Source organism: Coturnix japonica, chromosome 2 (genome assembly GCF_054131305.1).
Source record: "Coturnix japonica strain WE chromosome 2, WE-NBRP24, whole genome shotgun sequence".
Taxonomy (NCBI): domain Eukaryota; kingdom Metazoa; phylum Chordata; class Aves; order Galliformes; family Phasianidae; genus Coturnix; species Coturnix japonica.
The window spans coordinates 59389074-59410545 of NC_140664.1; the positions used below are offsets into that span (position 1 = coordinate 59389074).

General features: G+C 43.8%; 1 protein-coding gene across 36 annotated transcripts in view; it reads right to left on the reverse strand.

The window, feature by feature from the left end:
• The window catches only part of HECW1 (HECT, C2 and WW domain containing E3 ubiquitin protein ligase 1), a 216469-nt gene extending 201322 nt beyond the window's left edge, over nt 1-15147 (reverse strand). For 9 of the 36 annotated variants that reach the window (XM_015854914.3, XM_032442995.2, XM_032443005.2 and 6 more), the window contains exon 1: nt 13022-13325. In XM_015854914.3, the coding sequence (XP_015710400.3) occupies nt 13022-13051 (30 nt within the window). In that variant the 5' untranslated portion in view covers nt 13052-13325. Of the gene's footprint in view, nt 1-2459; nt 2575-13021; nt 13371-13430; nt 13465-13952 lie in introns of those variants that run through there. The other 27 variants (XR_014943461.1, XR_004306356.2, XR_004306357.2 and 24 more) reach the window with 10 other exon arrangements.
• Between the last annotated feature and the right edge of the window lie 6325 nt (nt 15148-21472).

Here is a 21472-nt window from a genome sequence, read left to right on the forward strand (position 1 = left end):
CATCTGGGTTATAATCATGACATAAAATAATAGATTACTTCTAGCCTGGGTCAGTTCCCTGTTGCAGTTCTCCACACGGCCACACAAATGCATGTGTCCTGTCACAATGAAATGAGTCATGTTCCAGAAAGAGCGGCTGGAAAAGCAGCAGGATGCACTAGGATTATTTATTCTGGAAATGAGAAAGCTCAAGGAAAACCTTATCAATGTAGGTAGCACATTGGAGGGAGTGAAGACAGAGCCAGGCTCTTCTCAGTCATGCCCAGTGACAAAACAAGAGGCAATGAGCATAAAACGAAATAAAGAAAATTCTATTTAAATGTATGAAAGAACTTCAGGCCACAAATACACAGGTCACAGAAGAGTTATATTGTATTTGCTATTCAGTTATCTAGGAGGAGGTTGTAGGGGTCGCAGTCCAGCCAAAAAAGCATTTAATTAAGTTCTTAAGACTCAGTCTACAAACCAAAAATGGCTAAGAAAAGCATAGACAGCACAGTTATGATCTCAGAAGGATTCCCATTTTCAACCATGGAATGCAAGACACTTTAAAGGAAAATAGAAAGAATTTGTCACAATTTTATTCTTCTTATATAATCGTCATCAACCATCAGCCTCTAATAACATTAAGCACAGTGATAAGTCTTCTGCTGTTCCTCTTTTGTTTTGTCCATGGGCAGATAAAAAGTTTGACAGCTCCAAGTTTTGCCCAGATGATGTGGCTAACTGGAGCCGGGGAACCAGTGACCCTCACAGCAGAGAACCCCACCCATCATCCAACAGAAGGGGCACAGGGCAAGGGAAGATTGAAGTGTAAACGCATATGCACAATACAAGGCAAATGTTAGTAAAGATACATAATAGATAGGTGAATTAAACAGAAAGAAATCAGGGTAACAAAAAAACAACAAAACTAACCTTCAATTTCTTCATTTTATTTAGAAGATAAAAAAAGCTACTATGTTATTGCTGCATAGTGTGGTCTGAATAAGTTAAACTGATTGGTTAAACAAATGCACTGTTGAGCGTTCACACTAAGAAAAAATGCATTTTCCACCTGCATGTTTCAGCAGACTAAGCAGCCAGAGGATGGACTTCCAACTCACCGGAGCAACCCACAGAACATGGCATTAAAAAGGTCTTTGTAGGAAGAAGACAAATCATCACAAAAGGAAAGAAAGGAAAAGCTCCTGAAACAGTAAGACTTTAACTGAAGCTACCATTTTTCTATTTGTTGCACTGCTTGATTTCACTGCCACAGGAGAAGGAAAGCTAAAATAGGTCATATCTCTCCCTTATTACAATCACTTTTGAATGACCAGTTGCAAAGAGTTTGCCTTTGCTGTACCTCAGCAAATGAGGCCAGCAGTGTCAAAGTACAAGCCTTCTTGCAACTAAAAATAAGGTCATCTTATTACTGAAAACAGACAGACCTAAACAGCAGAAGTGTGTTTAACTTGCACCAGCTTAAGTTTAAAGCTCCAACATTTTATAGGCTTGCTACAGAGAGAATAGACATATTAGTTCCAATAGCTATAGAAAAGGTGATTGTGATGTGGAAGGAAGTAGAGATAATGACAAGAGGGAAAAAACTGCTCCTAGCACCGGAGCACCGTCAAGAGGAAGAAAAGAAAAAAGTGCTCCACTAATGTCTGTCCCACATGAAGGTGCAGCTACTTTTTTTTTAGTTATTTTAAGGACTCATGTGCCAAATATATCCTTACTGCAAGACCAGTGGCTTAAATGGACCCGTGAGATTGGCCCCAGGCTTCCACAAAGTAAATACAACAGGATGACAGCTATGATGTGCTAGAGACAGGAAATAGTTTTTAAGAAGTGGCTCTATGAAGCAGAGTACGTCAAGCCTCCTTTTCAGCACTGTAGGAAATAAAAACGTCTTGAAGTTTTCCTGAAAGCTGAAGCACAACAACAACCTCGTCACACCTCCAACTCTGCTCGCCCCCCAACTGGATCTGATCATTAAAAAAGGCTGCAGGGCTCCAGCTCCTTTGAATAGTTGACAGCAGCAACACGAACACATTCTCACGAGGTACATTTTGGTTGCTTAAAAGTTTTTTTTTCTTTTTTTTTTTCTTTTCCAAAAAAGCATTCCACAGGCAAATTTTCATGCAGAAATACATAATATACCACCCCCTCCTACCACATGTGCAAGCACCAGAACTATCTGAAGAAGGCAATTACACTGCTTGTTCACTGTAGTTATACAATTGTACAGTTTTACAGTCAACAGGTAAACAGACCATTGCATATGAAAGATTATTGTGATAGAAAGATAATCTATGATAAATGGAAAAATGCTCGCTGAAGGTGTACAGTAAACTCCCCACAGGAGTGATCTCCAGAGAAAGAGATCCTGCCTTAGTGGCAGTCAGCCCTTAAATGAGATCTGGGAGAGGTGGAGCCAAGCACCACCCCTTCCGGTAGCACAGCTGAATTACCTTCACCTGTGCTCCTGCAGCTGACTCATTGCTTGCCTCATGTGGTTAATCAGAGGTTCAGGCTGTGATCAACAGTTTCCCATACATTCACACATCATTGGATTCCTTTTCTTCCCTGGAAGAGGGAGAAACCAACAAAAGGGTCATCAAAACTTGGGTGATCCAACATAAGTAGATGCAAGTAAAAAGAACATTTTCTAAAGGAGGCTTGATATCCTCAAGGTGGCTTTCATGGAGACAAAATCAGCTCTTTACTGGAGCAGTCATTATGCTCATAATTACACTGTGTTTCTAACATATACATGACATGAGTTCAGTGTACAACTGAAAAAGTATGTGCAATGGGTGTTGGAGGGGTTAGTCTCTTGTTTCCAGCAAACAACCCTCTGGTGAGGCACCAACCCAAGCTGCCTGTGTGTGCTGAGCTCAGCTGCCAAGGCTGGCTGGAGGCCCTGAGTCAGCTCAAAGCTGAGAAGATGGGCCAGGACACCACTGCAGGAACACAGTCTGTGTGCAAGAGCACTAAGCTTGACTAGGGGTCTTTGAGAAAACCTACTCCATGCCAGGCCTCCATGGCCTAAAATATGATATTTCTCCTCCAAGGTAATGATATAAGAATTATGCCTCATTACACTTGATACTTCAGGTGGATCCAGAATTTGTCTGCTAACTTAAGCACACATACTTCTGCATGAAGTACGTCAAACGAGCATGCAGATTATTGTTAGACACAACACTGAATTATGGGGAAGGACAGAGGTCAGAAGACTAATATTGATGACAGACATTTGAATCCAAGATCAAATGAACAGGATGTGCATTAGGCATTAATGCTGAAAACTGTAATCCTCAAACCAACACACACTGCTACTGGCCCTTGCTTTACACATTAACTGTGTTTAGAGATCTACAGTTCTGCTCCCAGGCATCCTAAAAACACCTCATTCTTGATATCCCACATGCTATTCAGCACATAAAATACATGAACAAGCCCTTGGAACAAGCACTGGCACCAGAAACTCCCCCTCAGCCCTTTAAATCAGACTTATACTTCCCCTTGCTCTCTGGCTGAATGAATTTTTGAATACTGTATGCAGATGACAGCAGCTGGCCAGATGGGCATGAATTCTGCCCTACAGTTACATACACCTGGAGAAGCCTCCTGCCTATTAGGACACATTCCTGGAAAGTCATAGATCTGCATTTGATTTTAAGGTGCATTACAGAAATGGCAGAAATGCAGCAGTGCACTGGTACTGCCTGCATTATGCAAGAACTAAAAGCCTTGGGGAACACAGCAGGAGCCCTGCTGCTGTCTGCAAGTAAGCCAGTAGCATGCAGTCAATACAAGCTAATGTAGTATGCCTCCTTTTAGGGCAGCACTGCTTAAAACATGGCTGTAATACCCCTGGACATAAGCTGGTATGCTCACTACATCGTGTCACTACATTTTGTCATGCAGACACAGTAACTCAGATCTCCAGTTGTTTACATCCATCTTTCTACTTTTGTTTCAGGGTGTATCTGTGTCCCTCTCAGGATCATGCAGGAATGAGCTATTATTCAGATCATCAGTATTGTATTTATATCCCTTTTGGTCCAGGTAGTTAAAGGAGATGAACTTAGCTTCCCAATGAGTTATTGGAAGGCCATCACACAGATTGATCTCCTATCCATCTCTCAGAGCTATTACAAGGGGGTCACAAGACAGCCAAACACATTATTCAACGTGGACTTCTCTGAGCTGCTAGCAGATCCAATGCAAATCAGCAGGCTCCTACTTACACATCCAGCTCCATGTTCTTCCCTTGCTGAGCCTAAGAGCTACAAGCACACAAGCCCTGAGCCTGCTGCCACCACCATCCCAAGGCAAACTAGGCAAGCTGTCTTTCTGGTGAGCCTGGGATTCCCTAGGCAGGTAAACACCCCCCAAACACACACACGCACACACGGAGATGCAAGAATTAAGTTGGGAAAAATAGATCAAAGCAGGCATATATTTAACTTGAGAGCCCAAACCACAACTGTACTATACTGATAAATCATTGTACACATAAATTCCACATTTTATAATCACTAGGATGACACTCTTACGTGAATAACGTGAAGTGATCAAATTATTTTAAGTGAGCTGAGACTGCTGGAAACATTTATATTCCCATTTCCAAATGTCGGCTTAGACATATCACCTCTGACTCAAAATATCACATCCATTCTTTCTCTCTGAAGAAGGAACTTCTTTCTGCCACCACTTTTGGGAAATCACTTCTCAGCCATTTCCAGTGACAGCTTTAGACATCTTTTGTTTTTCAATATGGTGATGGGGAAAAGTGGAGGTTCCTGAATGAGCCTGGCATGGGCTGCTGCCCCTGTCCCAGGCTTCAAAAAGCCACTTTTGCAGGCAGGTTAAGCATTAGAGTCACAGTGTCCAGTATGGGCAGAAATGCAATGAAGGGAGAAAGGGCACAAGGGCAATCTAGAACTTCCACAATGACCTCTTGGGTTTGTGCTGATCTTCCAGGCTGGACAAGATGCTATAGCTAATGACAAGAGGAAGTCACCATGCTTCTCTGACAAGCAAATCTAGCAGCTGATCCTTAAATGGGATTCCTAAAAGGCACAGACTGCTTTCATCCATCTCTAAAATCGATCTCCAGCCAAACCTTAGCAGCACAAAGAGCAAGATGAATCCACAGAAGCATCCAGAAAATTTCACCACACCTTTGGTATGGTTTTCCTGTATTTTTTTGGCAGCACAATAGCTTGTTGATTTTGTTCACTTATTTCAACCTTTACAATTCCCTCTTCATCGATACATTCTTTTTAACACTAGTTGTAGGGCATCTCAAGCAGGCACTCTCTCTGCATCTGTTTCTGATTTACACACAGTTGAGCACAGAAAGATAAAAAACATTTCAGCATTCATGTACTTCTGCTTAGGGGATATATTTTTAATTTGGAATATCTCAATATAGTTGTTAAATACAGACACTGAGTTTTTTTTAATACACTTTCTATTAGGCACAGAGTATTAGCATGAGCTACAAACACGTTCTCATTGTCCAAGCTAAACAATGGCCCAGGAACACTGCATGTGTAGCAAGGCATGCTAGACAGAATAACAATGCTTTGCAACTAGCAGGTCTTGCAGAGTAGAAAGGGGAGAAGGAAGTGGGAAGGGAAATAAGGAGAAAAGAATGCGAGAAGGAAGCTGTTAAAGAGAATGGAAACCAATGGGCAGAAGGTGAGTATGAAAAATCATTGAGGAGGCTTGCTTTGAGAATGACACAGTTCTGAGGAGCATGAAGGAATACAAAGTAAAATTCCAGGAGCTGATAATTGTTCTACATCCACGTGTCGTCCCTTGGACCTATTGAAGAAATTCTGCCTTCAGTCAGATGTGAAATATCATTCTTCAGTGGGAACTTAGCTCATATAAGAATGAATGAATGTATCCCTTCCAGGCATAAAACAAAATCCATTAAGCAATGTTAAGAACTGGAAAGCAAAAATGAGTAAGTCAGTCTAACTCTTATAAGCCACTATAGTAATAGGTCTTGGAAAAGGAGTTCTGCCACAGGGTCCAGTGCTTATATGCTGGAACTCTTTTCTAGCCTAACAAGAAGAGAACAAGAAGGAAAACCAGTTCAGTTCATTATCTCCTAATAGCAGTCTGGATACTAACTCCTGTAGTTGTCTCTACCTTAGCCTGGTGCTAGAAAGACGAGAATGAAATGTCAGTGCAACTACAGAGCTTCCTTATAATACTCAGTTTTGTTTAAAAAAACAAAAACAAGCCTCAACACCCCCACAAAACAATAACCAACCAACACCACCGTCACTAATAAATACATAAGTACATATATCACAAAAGGCCAGATGGTACTGCTCTTCATCAAGCAGAGTTTCCAATAACTTTAGTAGGTGCTTTATTCACCTTCAGACCAAAGAATGTGACTTAATAATTCTTTTATTTGTCTCAGTCTTAGGTCTCTACTCTGGTTATGTATGTAGTGTTTCTGAATCATGGTATCAACCTCATGATGCCCTTTCCAAGAGCACAGTGAAGTCAAATGAAGTAACTTAAGTTCATGACAAGATTCCACTCCTAATTCTTACATAGATGCCACAGGCCTATAAGCAAAGCAGCAGATTTAATGGCCTTTCACCAGTCTGGAACAGCATAATCTTGGAAACGGCTGTTCTGACTCCAGGATGAAATACTTCATCCACATCTCCCTTCCCTCTTTCTACCTTAAATATAACTAAATCTCACTATTAAAAACAAGATGCTGCTTCAGAGCGTAAATCTGTTGTCTTCTTCACACAATCATGCAGCTGCAAACAAAAAGTGTATATTTTTTTATTTTTATTAAAAATACACAGCATCTTTTTTTTCTTTTTTTTCTTTTTTTTTTTTTTTCCCCACACATCATTGAAGACGTTTGACAAATAACCCAACATTTGATTGATGCTCTGCATTGGAACATAAATTGTAAAAGTTTAAATTTTCCTGAGGTTGCTTTAAGACACAGGCACAAGACTGTCACAAACAACACCACCAGTCCTGGCAGGGCCCAGGTTGGAAAGGAAAGCATTAAGCTGCCCAAGGGACCACTCAGACCCATCACCTGATCTCATCCACCACTGTGTCAAGCACTTGTAAGTAGCAGCCTCCCCAACTATTTGCTATGTCCAGCAGGGAGGAATACTGCAGCTCCAATTGTTCAGGAACTACTTTACAGCAGGTGCTCAGCTCCCAAGCAAAGCCAGATTATCCTCAACTTCATTACTTCTTACCTAGCTCGGCAAAGTTCACGCCAAATGCGTTCTGCTGAAGAGACAGGCTTGGGCAGGATGGCTTGTTTGAGGGAGAAACAGGATGCATGGCAACACCTTGTGTGCCCCGGTGGTGCAGGTGGTAGGAATGCCGCATTTCAACACTGGGGCCTGGGTGTTCGAATTCCCCTTTGGCGCAAGTGGTAGAAGTGCCGCTCTGCAGCACAGAGGCTCGAATCCCAGGGGTTGGACTCAATGATCTCTAAGGTCCCTTCCAGCCCACACAAGACTATTACTATTACTATTACCTTTTAAGATCTAGGGAACAGCTCCTTGATGTGTCTGATTCATACAGCCAGGCACTCAGAGGAAACTGACCAACACATGGGAGGGAACTTGTCTGACAGTCCCTGAAAGCATTCCCCATTGCTTGCCCTCCTCTTTCTGTCCCTCACGAAAAGCAGATGATTTCTTGCTCCACCTCCTCTGCTGCCACATGCTGGGGAGAAGTATCCACCTAGCTTCCTCTCTGCAGAACAGGTGTAGTGGGTAGCACAACAGCTCTTCCCAAGATCACAGGATGCCATTCTCAACTGAGATGGTGATGTGTGAAAGCACTTTGCCAGCAACAAAACAGCATGTTCCTCCTTTCTGTGCAGCAATAGTTCTGTCGAACCAGACATTCTGGGACCTGAGAAGCCTGATTCACCTAATTGAAGGTGCACATGGCAGACATTTTCTTATGGTATGGAAAAATTAATTATATCACATGACACATATCAGTACTGGTGTTCAAGAGCTCATTAACAAAATGACCAGAAGAAGTGCTAATAGAAACGAATGCCTTTAACATCACAGGCTTCCCAGATGACTCTTGCTACAGAGATGGATGGCAAATCACTGTCAGTCATCTTTATATTCCATATTGACTACATTGAAGCAATTACCTGTTTATTTTTAGAACTTGTTCCATTTTAACCACAAGTGATTCGCTCCAAGAGATGTTTTCTGCTGCATCACCACTTCATGGGTTAACAGCTCTCAAATTTAAATGGCTTTAAATTCTGGGACAAACACCTACTTTTTTTTTCTTTTTTTTCTTTTTCTTTTGCCTCTAAACATTAGATGGGAGTTTTAATTCAGGCTTAAAACAAAACAAATGCTAGTCTTTGGTAAGCATCTGCAGGGAAATATAAAAATATCTGGAAAATGTGAAAACGAGTGCCCATTTTGCTAAACGCATGAAATGAAACCTCCGCTGAGTGCTCAGCAGCAGCATTCTGATTGCTGCACACATGCTCACTTCCAAGTCCTCCTGCTCTGCAGCAGGGGAAGGCTGCCTGCCCGCATCCTCAGAGAACTTTGTGATGTGATGAGCTTAATGGTCCCCTACAGGAGCCCAGAACTGATTGTTTCCTTTGACATTTCAAACACCAGCATGAGGGTTTCCCTCTTCTTTTAATGCCTAAAGGAACAACCCATTTTATTGCTTCCCCCAGCCAACTCAAGGTTTATCTGCATTGTAGGCAATAGTCCAGACTGGTGAATGAAGGGCTGGGAAGAAGCCCAAGCTGCTGTTCTCCTGTAAAATGAGGGGTGAGGTGGAGACCAAAGGAAGGAGAGTACTGGGAAGGAAAGTTTCCTCCTGTTACTCCCTCTGGAGGGAAAGTACAAGCAGGAGCTGCCCCAGGTGCTGCAGTGGGGAACCAAGTCCAGGGCTTAGCTACTGCTTGGCTCAACCCAGCTCCTGCCTCCATCTGAAGGGAGCAAGCTTCTGGGACACAGACCTTCTCTTACCCCCAGAAATTTGACACCCTTGACAACTGCATACCTACTCTGCCTGCAGCCTGGGACCAGTCTTACCAGTCTGTATGCTGAGGGAGCCACAAACATCCCAAATGAGAAGGGGAACTCCACCCTACCCAAGGGGCAGCCCAAACACCTCCAGAGAGACAGCCCTGACCTAAACTTCAGTGGAGTATCCTACCAAAGCATTCCTGATTAAAAAAAAATAAAATGGACTCAAAGTCCATTTTACATCTACAAGTCCATTACACAGCTGCCTGGCCACCATTCATTAACTGTAATGAAAATGACCTGGGGCTCCTTGCATCAAAGAATCTTGTCATTTCTTCATTCTTTCCAAACATTTTGCTGAACTCAAAATTCAGCTGGAAAACATCAAATGGGATAGGTGGCATAGGTGGCATCTCTGCCTGCCCTGATCCTGGCTGTGCTTTTACTTTTCCCTGTGTTGCATGCCCCCCCATCTTCATGAGTATACCATGAGAAACCAAAACATTTACTTATGTCTTAGGGCAAATGCAGAAGTATATAAAATTTGGCCTTACACTTTATTAGGATTAATATTCATCAAATCTGAGACGAGGAGAAATTTATTTTTGAGGAATTAATCCAAATCTCTGCAGTGCTGGCCAATTAGCCACTGCAGAATTACAACAGCACATCAAACCTCATAAGAGAAATGAGTGGAAAAAAAAGCCTTCAACAGAAGTAAAACTGACTCATCTCTTTACTGCCAACACCAAGAAAGATGCTGAGCGTAAACAAACAGCAGACATCCTGAGGAAAATAGGTAGTCACGATGTCTTTTAATATGAATAGTCAGATAGACAAGATGGAGGGAGCAGGACCATCTTGCAGCTACTCTGGACCTAAAGGAAGTGACTAGAGGTGAAGTTTCCAGGAGTGGCAAGGCCACCAGGGACCTGGAAGCAGAGAGAAAGTTGATAAGTCCCTGTACATGGAGAGCTCCTCACTACACAGACTGCAGAGCTGCAGCTGCAGGAAATGTGATCAACTCAGGGATGCCACACGTACATTTAGATCTCAAAGCTCTCAATGGTCTTCACAAGCCACTTTGACCTGAGCTGGCTAGCATCCCATCTGAGAGTGAACCAGTGGACTTGTACAAGTGTCAAGCTCTATGCCCTATCTCTGCACGCTGACATCAGTCCTGTGAATATCCCTAGATGTGGGGAAACAAAGTAGGTTAAGACTTGGGATCAGAGAGCCCTGGGAGGAACATAAGGAAAGTCACCATGAAAACAAGTTATATTTCCTGGCAAAGTCCACCATGACCAACTAACTACTTTGTTACTTACTAAAACCCTTTGTTTAAACTTTACCTCGCAGGTGGGATTAATGAAGCTGTACTGTTAGAATTATTTTTTTAAGTAGCTTTTACAGGAGTTGAAACCACAGAGGCAACCTTAATGCCTGCATCCCCAAGACTGAGATTTCCAACGATTTCCAAGAATGGATCACAGAATCACAGAATCACAGAATGACCCGGGTTGGAAGGGACCTCAAGGATCATGTAGTTCCAACCCCCCTGCCTGGCAGGGCCACCAAACATACACATTTACTAGATCAGGTTGCCCAGGGCCCCGTCCAACCTGGTCTTGAACACCTCCAAGGACGGGGCATCCATAACCTCCCTGGGCAGCCTGTTCCAGGACCTAACCACTCTCTTAGTAAAGAACTTCCCCCTAACGTCCAACCTAAATCTTCCCTCTTTTAACTTAAAACCATTTCCCCTAGTCCTGCTATTATCAGCCTTTTCGAAGAGTTTACTCCCCTCCTGGGAGTAAGTTCCCTTCAGGTATTGAAAGGCTGCAATGAGGTCAAGAGCATCACCTCTTTGTTAGAACAGCTCCTGGCCTGACTGTATTCAATACAAAGACTCTCCCATCTTGAATCTCTCACACAGCATCAGAACCAGCTTTTCAGAGTATCTCAGAAACAAACTAACATGCTAAATCTTACTTTGGTCCCTATTCAAGAAATTACATTGTTTGTATGAGGGCTATGAACAAAAGCAGCCAAGGAGAAGCATTTAGCACTTTCATGAATGAACACTGCTCAAAGACAGAGGAAGCACGTGCAGAACTCCAAGAAGCTTCTCCGGGATCATCTTGTGATTGCAAAGAATGCTAGATTGTGCACCACCTGTATGAAATACAAACCACAGAGTGATACATTGCTTTGTTTACTAACAGACCTTAGTCAGTTATTTACTGGACCATGATAAGTACCACATTGTTTGTCAGAATGCATTTTAAAAAACACAGCATACAGATTTTGAATCTGTTATTTAGGATGTTCTGAATCTGAGTGGATAGTTTGGTTTCAAATTACTGCCAGTTACAGGTATTTATAGCTCCTGATAAAGTCACCAAGTGCATTTTGTGCTTTGGCGCATTTCAGGTTCACGCAAGCACATTTAAGAGAAAGAGCTGACTGATACCAAAGAGGCTGGGAGGCCAATGCTCAGGCCACACTAAGCCAGATGTGCACCACTGCACACATGACACAAGCAATACAACATGCCACAACCACCGAGTCATGTGCCTTACTCCTCACAAATGCTGGCCATTGGAGCAACCACCATTCTAAGCTGACTCCCACTCACCCAATGAGAAAACTGAATGGGCATTTCTTCCACAGGGACAGGTATTCTCTTTCCCACCAACAGACTGAGCCTGTATCACAGGCGGAATGCTGTGTTGGCAAAATGCATGCTGCTTGTTATATCTACTCCCTGTTTCAGTGTGAAAATCAGCATTGCACTTGCGCTGTCCAAATGGGTCTACACTACAGAGACAGAAGCAGGGAGAGCAGCCAGGATACACACTGCACTCCACTTCTTTATGAAACACATGTACTACATAGAGAAATTATAATCCCTTCACAGTAGAAAATCCAAATTTCCAAAATGAATCCCTGGGCTAAAATGAATTACTGTATTAACCACAATTCTGGCATGAATACTAATCAGAGAAGCACAGCTGATCACCTGCTATGTGCCACCCCTGGCCAAGCAGTTCTGTGTCCTGATGGTGGGGTGCCTCCAAGGGCTGGATGCCCCAATGGCTGGGTACCCCCAGAATGAGATGATGGTGTTGCTGGGCCACTGAACTCTCTCACTATGCACTTCTGCTGAGTGCAGCATTTAAAAACAAACAAACAAAACAAACCCCAAAAACACACACACACAAAAAAAAACAAACCACTACTGCAGCTCTGAACAGCAGGATGCAAAAATCTAAGCCCAGGCCAAGTAATTTTTTCTTTAAGTATAAAAAGACAGGAAACAAAGCAAGAGACAACGCATCGTACATGCCTGTTTTGATGCAAATCCATTTTCCATGAAGGCACAAAACAAGAGAAGCATCATTCTGCAGTGCTAGAGGCTAGGGCAACGTTCTTAACATACTCACAATAATTTTATTTAATAGCTGATGAAAAAGGCAGTTACATAAGAATGCAATAACCAAAACATGAAATCCTGAGGTTAGATTACAGCAGAACAGGAGGAGGGAGGAAAAAAAAGGCAGTTTGTGCCTTAAATTTTGCTGCATTGTCAAGGAGCCAAAAACCAGATTCGGACGTTTCTTCTCCTAAAGGGCAGAGCCATGACCACGGCAAATCCCGCACGGGACTCCCCGCCGCCGGCACGCATCCACATTCGCACCATGCAAACGGCGTGCGGCTACCCTCGGCCCCGACACCGTTCGGCGGACAGGCCAGATGCTCCACGGAGAACAAAACCACGCCGCCGCCCCCCGGACACACGCACACACACACACGCGTACACACGAGTGCCCTCCGCTCGCAGCCGGCTGTCGGCTTCCCGCAGCACCGCCGGTCTCTCGGCACAAAGGTACCCGACACATCGCCCCCGGCAGGCCGCTGCCGCCCCTCCACCGCCGCTCGATCCCCCGGGAAGGGCTGGGCCGGGCGGCACCGGCCTCCCTTACCTGGACAATGCCGGCCTGGGCACAGCTCATGCTCCCTCCGGCAGCGCGGCTCGCAGGGCTCACATCCCACACGTGCCGCCTGTCAGCTCCCCGCGCCGGACAGCGCTGCCCGTGTGTCAGCCCCCGCCGAAGCTCACCATAATCCAGCAGCACCGGCTGCAAAGTCCGCAACGCCGCCGCTTTCCCTCCTCCCCCTCCTCGCCAGCCTCCTCCCACCGCTTCCTGTCGCCGGTTACCGGGCGCACGGAGCCACTCACGCCGCGGCGGGCGCCCGGCAGACCGGCCCGCCCCTCAACGCGACGCCCGGCTAGGCCCGGCCCTCGCCTCCGCCCCGGGCCGCCTGGGGACGGTCGCCAGCGGCCCCTGGGGGTGGCGGCCTGCTCCGGGCCCACGCCGGGACCCTTCGCACCTGGGAGCGCCGGAATCGGTCCCCACCGCAGGCGGATCTGCGCCGCCCTCAGCTCTGCTCGGCCGGTCGCACCTGCCCCTCGCGCATCTCCGGGTGGGAACCTCGCCTAAAGCCGAGGGACCGAACGATGCGTGCCGGCACCGGGGCAGGAGAAATCAGCTCTTTTCTCCTTCTTGCTCCCTCCCGCAGCCCTGCAGCCCTCCTGCTGATACCCCGCCAGTAGTACGGACTCTGGGGTTGATGACTGATGTCTTCCCCCTCACACACCAAATGACATCTACCCCGCAGGTGAAACTCTGCGGGGAGCTGACGCCACCAGCCCAAGCCCCTGAGGGATCCCCAGCCTCCCCTCCTCTTGCTTTCTCTCCTGGACAGCGTTTTATAAATCGCACCCCCTGGACAAAGAAACCCGCAATCCTACAGCTGGGAAGAGAGGGAGTTTCAAAACACAGCTGCCACACGCGCTTTTCTCCCAAGGGTCTCGCGTTTGTACTAGCATCGATCCCTGTGCAGCCGACTCACCAAAAATAGAGCAGGAACGCTGCTGAGGACTGCGGCGAGCAGCAGCTTGCACCGCGCTGTGCTTGCTGCCCGTGCCCAGCTGGCGGAGGGGCTGAACACCAGCACTAGGCATCAGCTGGAAGACAGTAAATGCAGAACAGCAAAGTTCTGCTTGGACTCTTGCCGGATATTTGCAGATGCCTTTAGGTAGAAATGGCATTTTGCAACCATACCGTTGGAGTGGATCTTCCCCCTTCTCCATGCTATTAAATTTGTCATTTTTTCTAGAGTCTTCTATCTCACAAGCACAGGCAGTGATAAAAAATAAACACTGATTTCCAGTAGCTTCACAGAATTTAAGCTGAGGCATCTTTGCACCCAAGTCAGACTGAACTGGGAAGGAAAATGGGTACACTGATGGAAGAAATCTCTGATCAGAACTACTAGCACCAGACCAGCCGGCTGCTTCACTGGTGAGTCAGAGAAGAGAAGAATGCATTACAAACCCACATCAGCTCCTCAAGTCAGACTGAGATACAAACAGAGCTGCTTGATATCTCAGCACACATCTCTGTACAAACATGTTTCTGCAGGCATTTGAGAAACTTGGTGTGTTCAGATATGCACAGAACTTCTGCATCTAATGAAGCTGTCCACTGCTCATGGATTGCTAACAGCCTGCAGGAAGCCTCAATCCAGACATGACACTGAAACTGCTCATGGTAGACACCTGCTTTTGCTCTGGCAACTTGAAAGTCTACAGAAGAAATAGAAGAAAAACCTCTTTAGGAACCCCGACTGAGCACATGCTTTTCTCTTGACAAGCTACCACCTCTGCTTTCCTTCTAGACCGAAAAAACCATCCTGAATCTCCTACAGAAGCAGCAATTTTAGATTATCCACTGTTGGAGTCTGAGTAAAACAGGAGACGATAAAATTAAGCAAGCTGCATATTCCATGCGCACCTCCTGTAGGTGGGCATTTAAATTATGAACAGAAGATAAATGTGATTCTGTGGCAAATGATTCAGAAGGTAAACCTAGGTGTTAAAATGATCTTTTCTCTCATGTTGTTCAAAAGAAGGAAGTTGTACACTTTGGAATTAAAGTGGCTTCCACTGTAACTTTACATTTTACTGAAAAGGAGAAGAGTTACATAATGCATGAGGAACTTTAAAATTGAAATAAAGTTTGGCATTCCAGATGTTTATCTGCATTATAAACACGGCTCTGAATTTTACATGCCTACCTGTTATACACTCCCTAAACTCCCACAGACTAAATCTAATAGCAGGTGTTGCTGTCCCACAGGCAGAGTAACATAACATTTTCTTGCATCTTTCCAGCCCTAAGCTAAGGCACACTTAAAGACAATGTGAGGTGAAGATAATTTGGGCAGCCAATGTGACTGAGTCATATGTCTGTGTTTTGCCGGGAAGTAGCAGAATGTTGGCAGCTAGAGTAGTCCTGCAGAAGCATGAAATAAGGTCAAGAAAGAAATTTATTTTGTAACTGGTGGGGCAAGAAAAAGCAAGATGAAACAAACACATATTTCTGTACCAAATATTTCTGAGGGCCCTATGTGTAGGTCCTGGATTTTTGCAGGATAAATCTCATTGCACTTTCAAAATCTGTCATTGCGGTGGCTCATTTGTGTCTGGTATCTCTCAGGGCAAATTCTTAGCATAGTCTTTTGAGCAGAGGGTTTGCAGTGATTCTCAAGTGGTTTGATCAAAGAAGTGCTCAACTCAGAAATTCTAGCTATTCCTAGCAAATATCACATACACCTACATCTGGAAAAACAGACACATACAGCATCTGTCTTGCTACAGTCAAACTGTTAGTGTTCTCATTAAATTTTATTGGACAGAATTAGCTTTTTATTAGCAAATCAACTGCCACTGAGCTGATATAATATGGCATTTCTAGCTGCTGGACTTATTTGTGACCACACATCATCCTTATATCATTAGATCACATGACTTCTCATTATGAATTACTTGTTTTGTTGGGACTCAGAACTCCATTATTGATTTCAACACACACAGACTGTCTTTTTATCTTAGCTGATGCAACCCAATATCTTTTACTGTATTTTGCCTTACACAGATGGGATTGCTCATATATCATTTGAATGCTGTGCTTATGCATGGCAGTAGTCACTTGTCTGTGATGTAGGTACTAGGACTTCAGGCCTAATGCAATATCCTGATCTCCATCCCTGTTTCACCCTGGGTGTACAGATGTATTTCTTTGCATGGATATTTTATTACTAGAGCATGGGTATGTATTTGAATGTTGAGTGAGTTCCTGCTGAAAGTGGATTCTCGTGGCTTTGCTCTGCACCTGATTCCTGATCTTGCAGTTCTGTCCATTCCTACATGCCAGCCCAGGTATTCACCTCATCCCTCAGTAATTTAGTTTAGCTCGTTAATCTAGAACACTTAATCTGTTTTTCTGGGTTAATTTTCTAAGTTGAACTGGTGTCAGACCAACATCTCCCACCAACACATTAGAGAGGGATGTGAAATCATTTGGCCAGCAAGAAGGGGAAAAAGTGAGATTACTCCTTTGCAAGGCAATTAGCCTCACTAGATTAGTTCAGCCTTCTCATGAGATCTCTCCCAGACTGAACAAGATCAAACACAAGACAAGCAGGGATATTCCTCCTAGGTGGTGAAAGCCAAAATTGTTGCGTATGCTGGTAAATATAATTCTACTGTCTGCATCTAGACCTTGGAAAATTTTTGAAGATGTCAAATACTTGATTGTTTCATCCTCTCTCTCACCAAGGGTTCCCAGACAAATCATTAGTAATTTACTTTTTTCTCAACACTGGCCCACCACTGAGTATCAGGTCTGTTCTGACTCTGTAGGAGAGAATAGAGGAGTTCATCGTCCATAGTCACTTGGCTAACAAACAGTTCCACAGTAACAGAGGACTGAATTTACAGATGAAGACAGATGGGTTTATGGAATGGGAAGGGACTGAGAGAGAGGTTACACTGAGCGCAGAAGGACTGGAAAAAGATCAACCAAAAATGGGCCAGCATGGTAGGCCATATGTCTCTTCTAAACATTTTTTCTGCTCTAGTAGTTTGATTGCCACAGTGCTTCATAACTGTCTATGTTCTGAGACTTCAGTGGTTTAAGGTTTTCTGTTTTCTTTTGTTTTCTTTTGGTGGGGAGGTGTCTTTTTTTTTTTTTTTTCTTTTTTTTTTTTTTTTTTTTTTTTGTAGTTGGCACTGCTTCCAAAAATCAAACAAGCAACATCACCACCACTCCATTTTGTGTCAGGTTTTTCTACATGCATGTATAATTAGAACAATGTGAACACAGCTGTAGTATGCACAGACCTGAGGCCGTGCTCAGTAGTTCTGCAGGGTCATATCTACCTCAACACACAAATACATTGAGAATAAGTTTGACATGAGTTCATTTGCCACTGTCTTCTTTCATTTGTCGATTAATTCTACTAATAAGAGAAAAAGAAGTGGATATGCATTTAAACAACACATTCCTTTCAACTGCAGCCAAAATAACCTACTGTGAAATATTTTCATCATTCAGGACAGATGACCTGAGTATTTAATGCTTAGCCCACTGCAATATTTCTGAAAGAATCAACCATTCCAAGTTTAAACTCTGGCCAGTAACAAAAAGGGAGCTTGATTCTCTATCCCAAAGTTGCCAGAATTAAACTATGCAGTGTGGTGCTGAAAGGCCTATTTTTTTTTCTTTTTTTCTCACCAAAAAATATCAGTTTTTTAAATAAACTCTTTCTTTGCTTAATGGTTTAAAAGGACACCAAATAGAGCAAGGCAGTGAGATACAATATATCTCCCAAAGTAGTGCTTTAACTGTTCATAGCCTTGCTCCCTAGCACGCCGGTGTAGCTGTCTGTCTGTTTCCTATTTTCTGCACAAATCACTACCTTTTTGGTTTTCAGGCAGAAAATCCAGGGCCTGGCCCACTAGCAGCAGAACAGCAAGGCCTTACCTTATACTGCTCCTGGCCTTGTGTGCAGCCTGCTCTCCTGGTTGGGACCTACTCCCTAGCTGAGCCCTGCCTGCTTCTTTAGCTCTCCTCTTGTTCTTGTCACTGCTCTACCAGCTATTCCAGCTCATCACAAAAGCTTTACATGTAAACATGCTGTTCTTTACTATCAGCTTTTTTTGGCTCTTCTCCTAAGAAGAAGAGCTCTTCTTTCCGCAGCTACAGTGATTCCTCCTAGGCCTCAGCCCTTAGACTAACACCTGAAATCATACAAACTTTAAATCATGCCACCACATCACCATTCCTGCTGGACGCAAGAAGCTGTTACCTCATATTCATAATTTGACCTCCTCTGGCTTTCAGCTTCAAACAACTGTGACAGGTCTCATCTAGGAAGACCAAAGGGCAAATTTACAAAAATTAGACATAACAGCTTGCAGGGTCTCAATATCTAGTCTCTAGTTACAACCAAGACAATGTACACAAGGAATTATTGCTATAGATAAATCTTCAAAGTTTTAAAATGCAGTTTGGGGATGGTTGTTTTTCTTTCTTAAGTTGCTTGAATTACACTGGGGCATTTTTTTTTCCAGCACACATTTTAGCAGTTTTAAGTTTAGAGGTCAGCCTGAAAAAATCCCAAGCAGTGTTTTTATTTTCAGTGATAAGTACATGTTGTCAGCAGTTTGACTTTGTCTTAGAAGCATGTTAGCATTCTTAGTAAAAACTACTGATTAGGAGAAAACAGCTAAGTTACAGTTGTACCTAAAACAGATCTGTGTGATACATACTGCTGAAAAGTACATAAGTGAGAGAAATTCCAGGTCTTACTGTATGTACCCAACTGCAATACAAACTGAGTCTTCTCATGAACACATGGGTATCAGCAGCAAAACATAGGCCTCATTAATTCTGTGTGATTTGAATCACACCTGGAATTTCCTTCTCTTTTTATGTTAGGCATCTTTAAAGCCTATCTGTTTTCTGAAGTACAGTAAAAGTTCACATTCATAACTCCAGGCTACACCTATGCTAAAATTTAAGAGAATTTCTTTCTTGCTTAGCATCTCTACCTCCAGCCTTGGACTGGGGAATTAAAAGGGGTTCATGTTTGGCTCATGCAGTTCTAGCAGAGATGATTCTCTATTGGGAACTTAGCAAACGAGCTGTTAATAACACACCAGCTGAATTGCAATTGTCTCTGCAGAGCTAGCAGAAGTAAAAAGCAATAAAAACTGTTTTGACACTGTTGTTAGCAGATGTGACTGACTACATGTACTTTTCTGTTGAGTATGTAGGAGTCACAGACATTAGATCTTAGACCAAACCATGCAGAGTTTGAAATGGAAGAATTCAGGACAGAGTTTTGGAAGAAAATACAGAAGCAGCTGAAGTTGTCTCTGTGTGCCATGAGCATAGGGCAGCACCTACAAATTCTTTGTCTAAGCCCAGTTAACCAGTCCTATTGGTGCAGTTTCTCTGCAAATTACCAAGAAGCCACTGGGTGTTACAGCACAGTAACAGAATTTCCCCTGTAGGGTCTCTTAACAGGCACAGGCCTCTTTTTATCCTAACTTCCCAACCACATTTTCTCTCCTCCTTTCTTTATTGGCTGAAGTACTCAGAGGTTACAGACTTTCCAGTCCTCATAATGCATGTTCCTCCTTGTTTGTGACAACCCCATCTGCCATACATCACATGTACAATTAATTCTAACTTTATGTCGCTTAGGGCAGAGAAGTTAATATTAATTAACCTATTAAACCTGCACAGTAAGTCTGAAGTTCATAAGCTTAAGTTGTCAGTCTACCATTGTAGCTTCTTCTGGTCCCAACTGGTTCTTTTTTCTGATAAACCTTATTTGGTGAGAGTTTCAAATGGTTCTTCTTCTGATGAGGTTTATTTGGTGGGAATAGTTATTTGGCTGGAGAGGAATTTTCAAGCCTCTGCACAATTTGCAAGGACATCAGACACCTTGTTTGCAAGCCCCTTTTATCTCAACCTGTTTGTTTTTTCCACAAAGGAAATGGACTATGGAAGGCATGACCAACTGGCAGCTCATTACAGCCCATACTTTGGTTAGACCTTTGCCCCACAACATTATGGCCATCCTCCTCAGAGTATCCAAACATGATTGAGCTTGAATGAATCAAAAACACAGAATTAACAATAAGTCCTCTAAACATGCCACTTGCAGCAGAGGCCTTAAAAAAAAAGTATGAGCCAAAGGGAGAAAAGACATGAATTAGCTACAAGGGACTATCTGTCCCTGTTAGTCCGCTGGACAGCACTGCCTCCTGCATCTGTACAAGGCATGAAAGCAAAACACTAGGAACATCTTAAAAAAAGGGACACAGTGGGATCACTAGATACCATATTGGCATAGGCAAATTATCACCAGACACATGAAGTGGCTTTAGTTCTTAGTGTAACAACAGTCCATACATTCTCTTGGCACATCGTTTGTAGTTTAGTTAAAGCACAGGAAATATACACTACACTTTCCTCTTCACCTGATGTAGGATCTGAACTCTTTCATGCTACTTGACATACATAGTGCCCAACCGATGTGTAACAGCCACCAACATACCTGCGTCCCTCATCCTAAGTTCTCTACTCAAGACCTGTCTGACAGTGATAGAGATCCCATGAAGTTGGATCCACCTCCGCAGGATGACCTGCTGGAGGTACTTCCACCTCCATCAGAGCATACTGGTCACCATGCCATCACTGTCAGGCTGACCAGAAAGTGATCACGCCCCAGGGATTGCAGAGATGCTAGGATCTATCCACTTCCCTCCAAGCAGCCACCTGCTGGTGCTGATCCTCCCATCCTCTAAGTTTACTGCTGGCTGAGAAAACCCCAACTCAGGGCCATCCTACAGGCTCATTGGATTACCATTTCCTGGTAATTCTTTGCACAGCCAAGGCTCCTGTGAGCCTGTCTTTCCCATCCCTCTCCCTTCTCCCTCCACAAGACCTCTCATTTCTTCTTCACAGAGTCCTAAGGAAGAGGACAGGGCAGGGACTGCCATCCTCTGAACTGCTGTGCGGTGGCAACAGGAGTCCAGTGGAGGGACCTGAACTCCTGGAGGCCTCAAACATTCCAGAGTTGTGAGGGTTCCATAAGTTTACTGTTAGCTGGGAAAATCCCAACTCAGGACCATCCTGCTAGTTTCTTTGTATCTTTTATAGTTTCCATGGAAATAAATAGGAAGCATTACTTTAGGTGTGACCTACATACTTTAGATGTAGCCCAACAGAATTCCTCTGACAATTCCTCTTCATTCATTGCAGCCCAAGCAAGCCAAAAAACTGAGCGCCCATGGTCTACTGTGGTCTCCTCTCCCACACGTGTTTTCATTCATGTGAAGAGCTAAAGAGATTGTGCTGCAGCAACTTTCTTCAAGACCAGCAAAAGTTCCTGTGTTTTCCTGTCAACAAGTTTTTGCCTCAGGGACAAAAAAGAGTTAAGTACCAGGAAGAAGTCTGAATGTACAGTAAAAATGGTGTCTGGTGGGAAAAGGAGACTTAATCAATAAATGG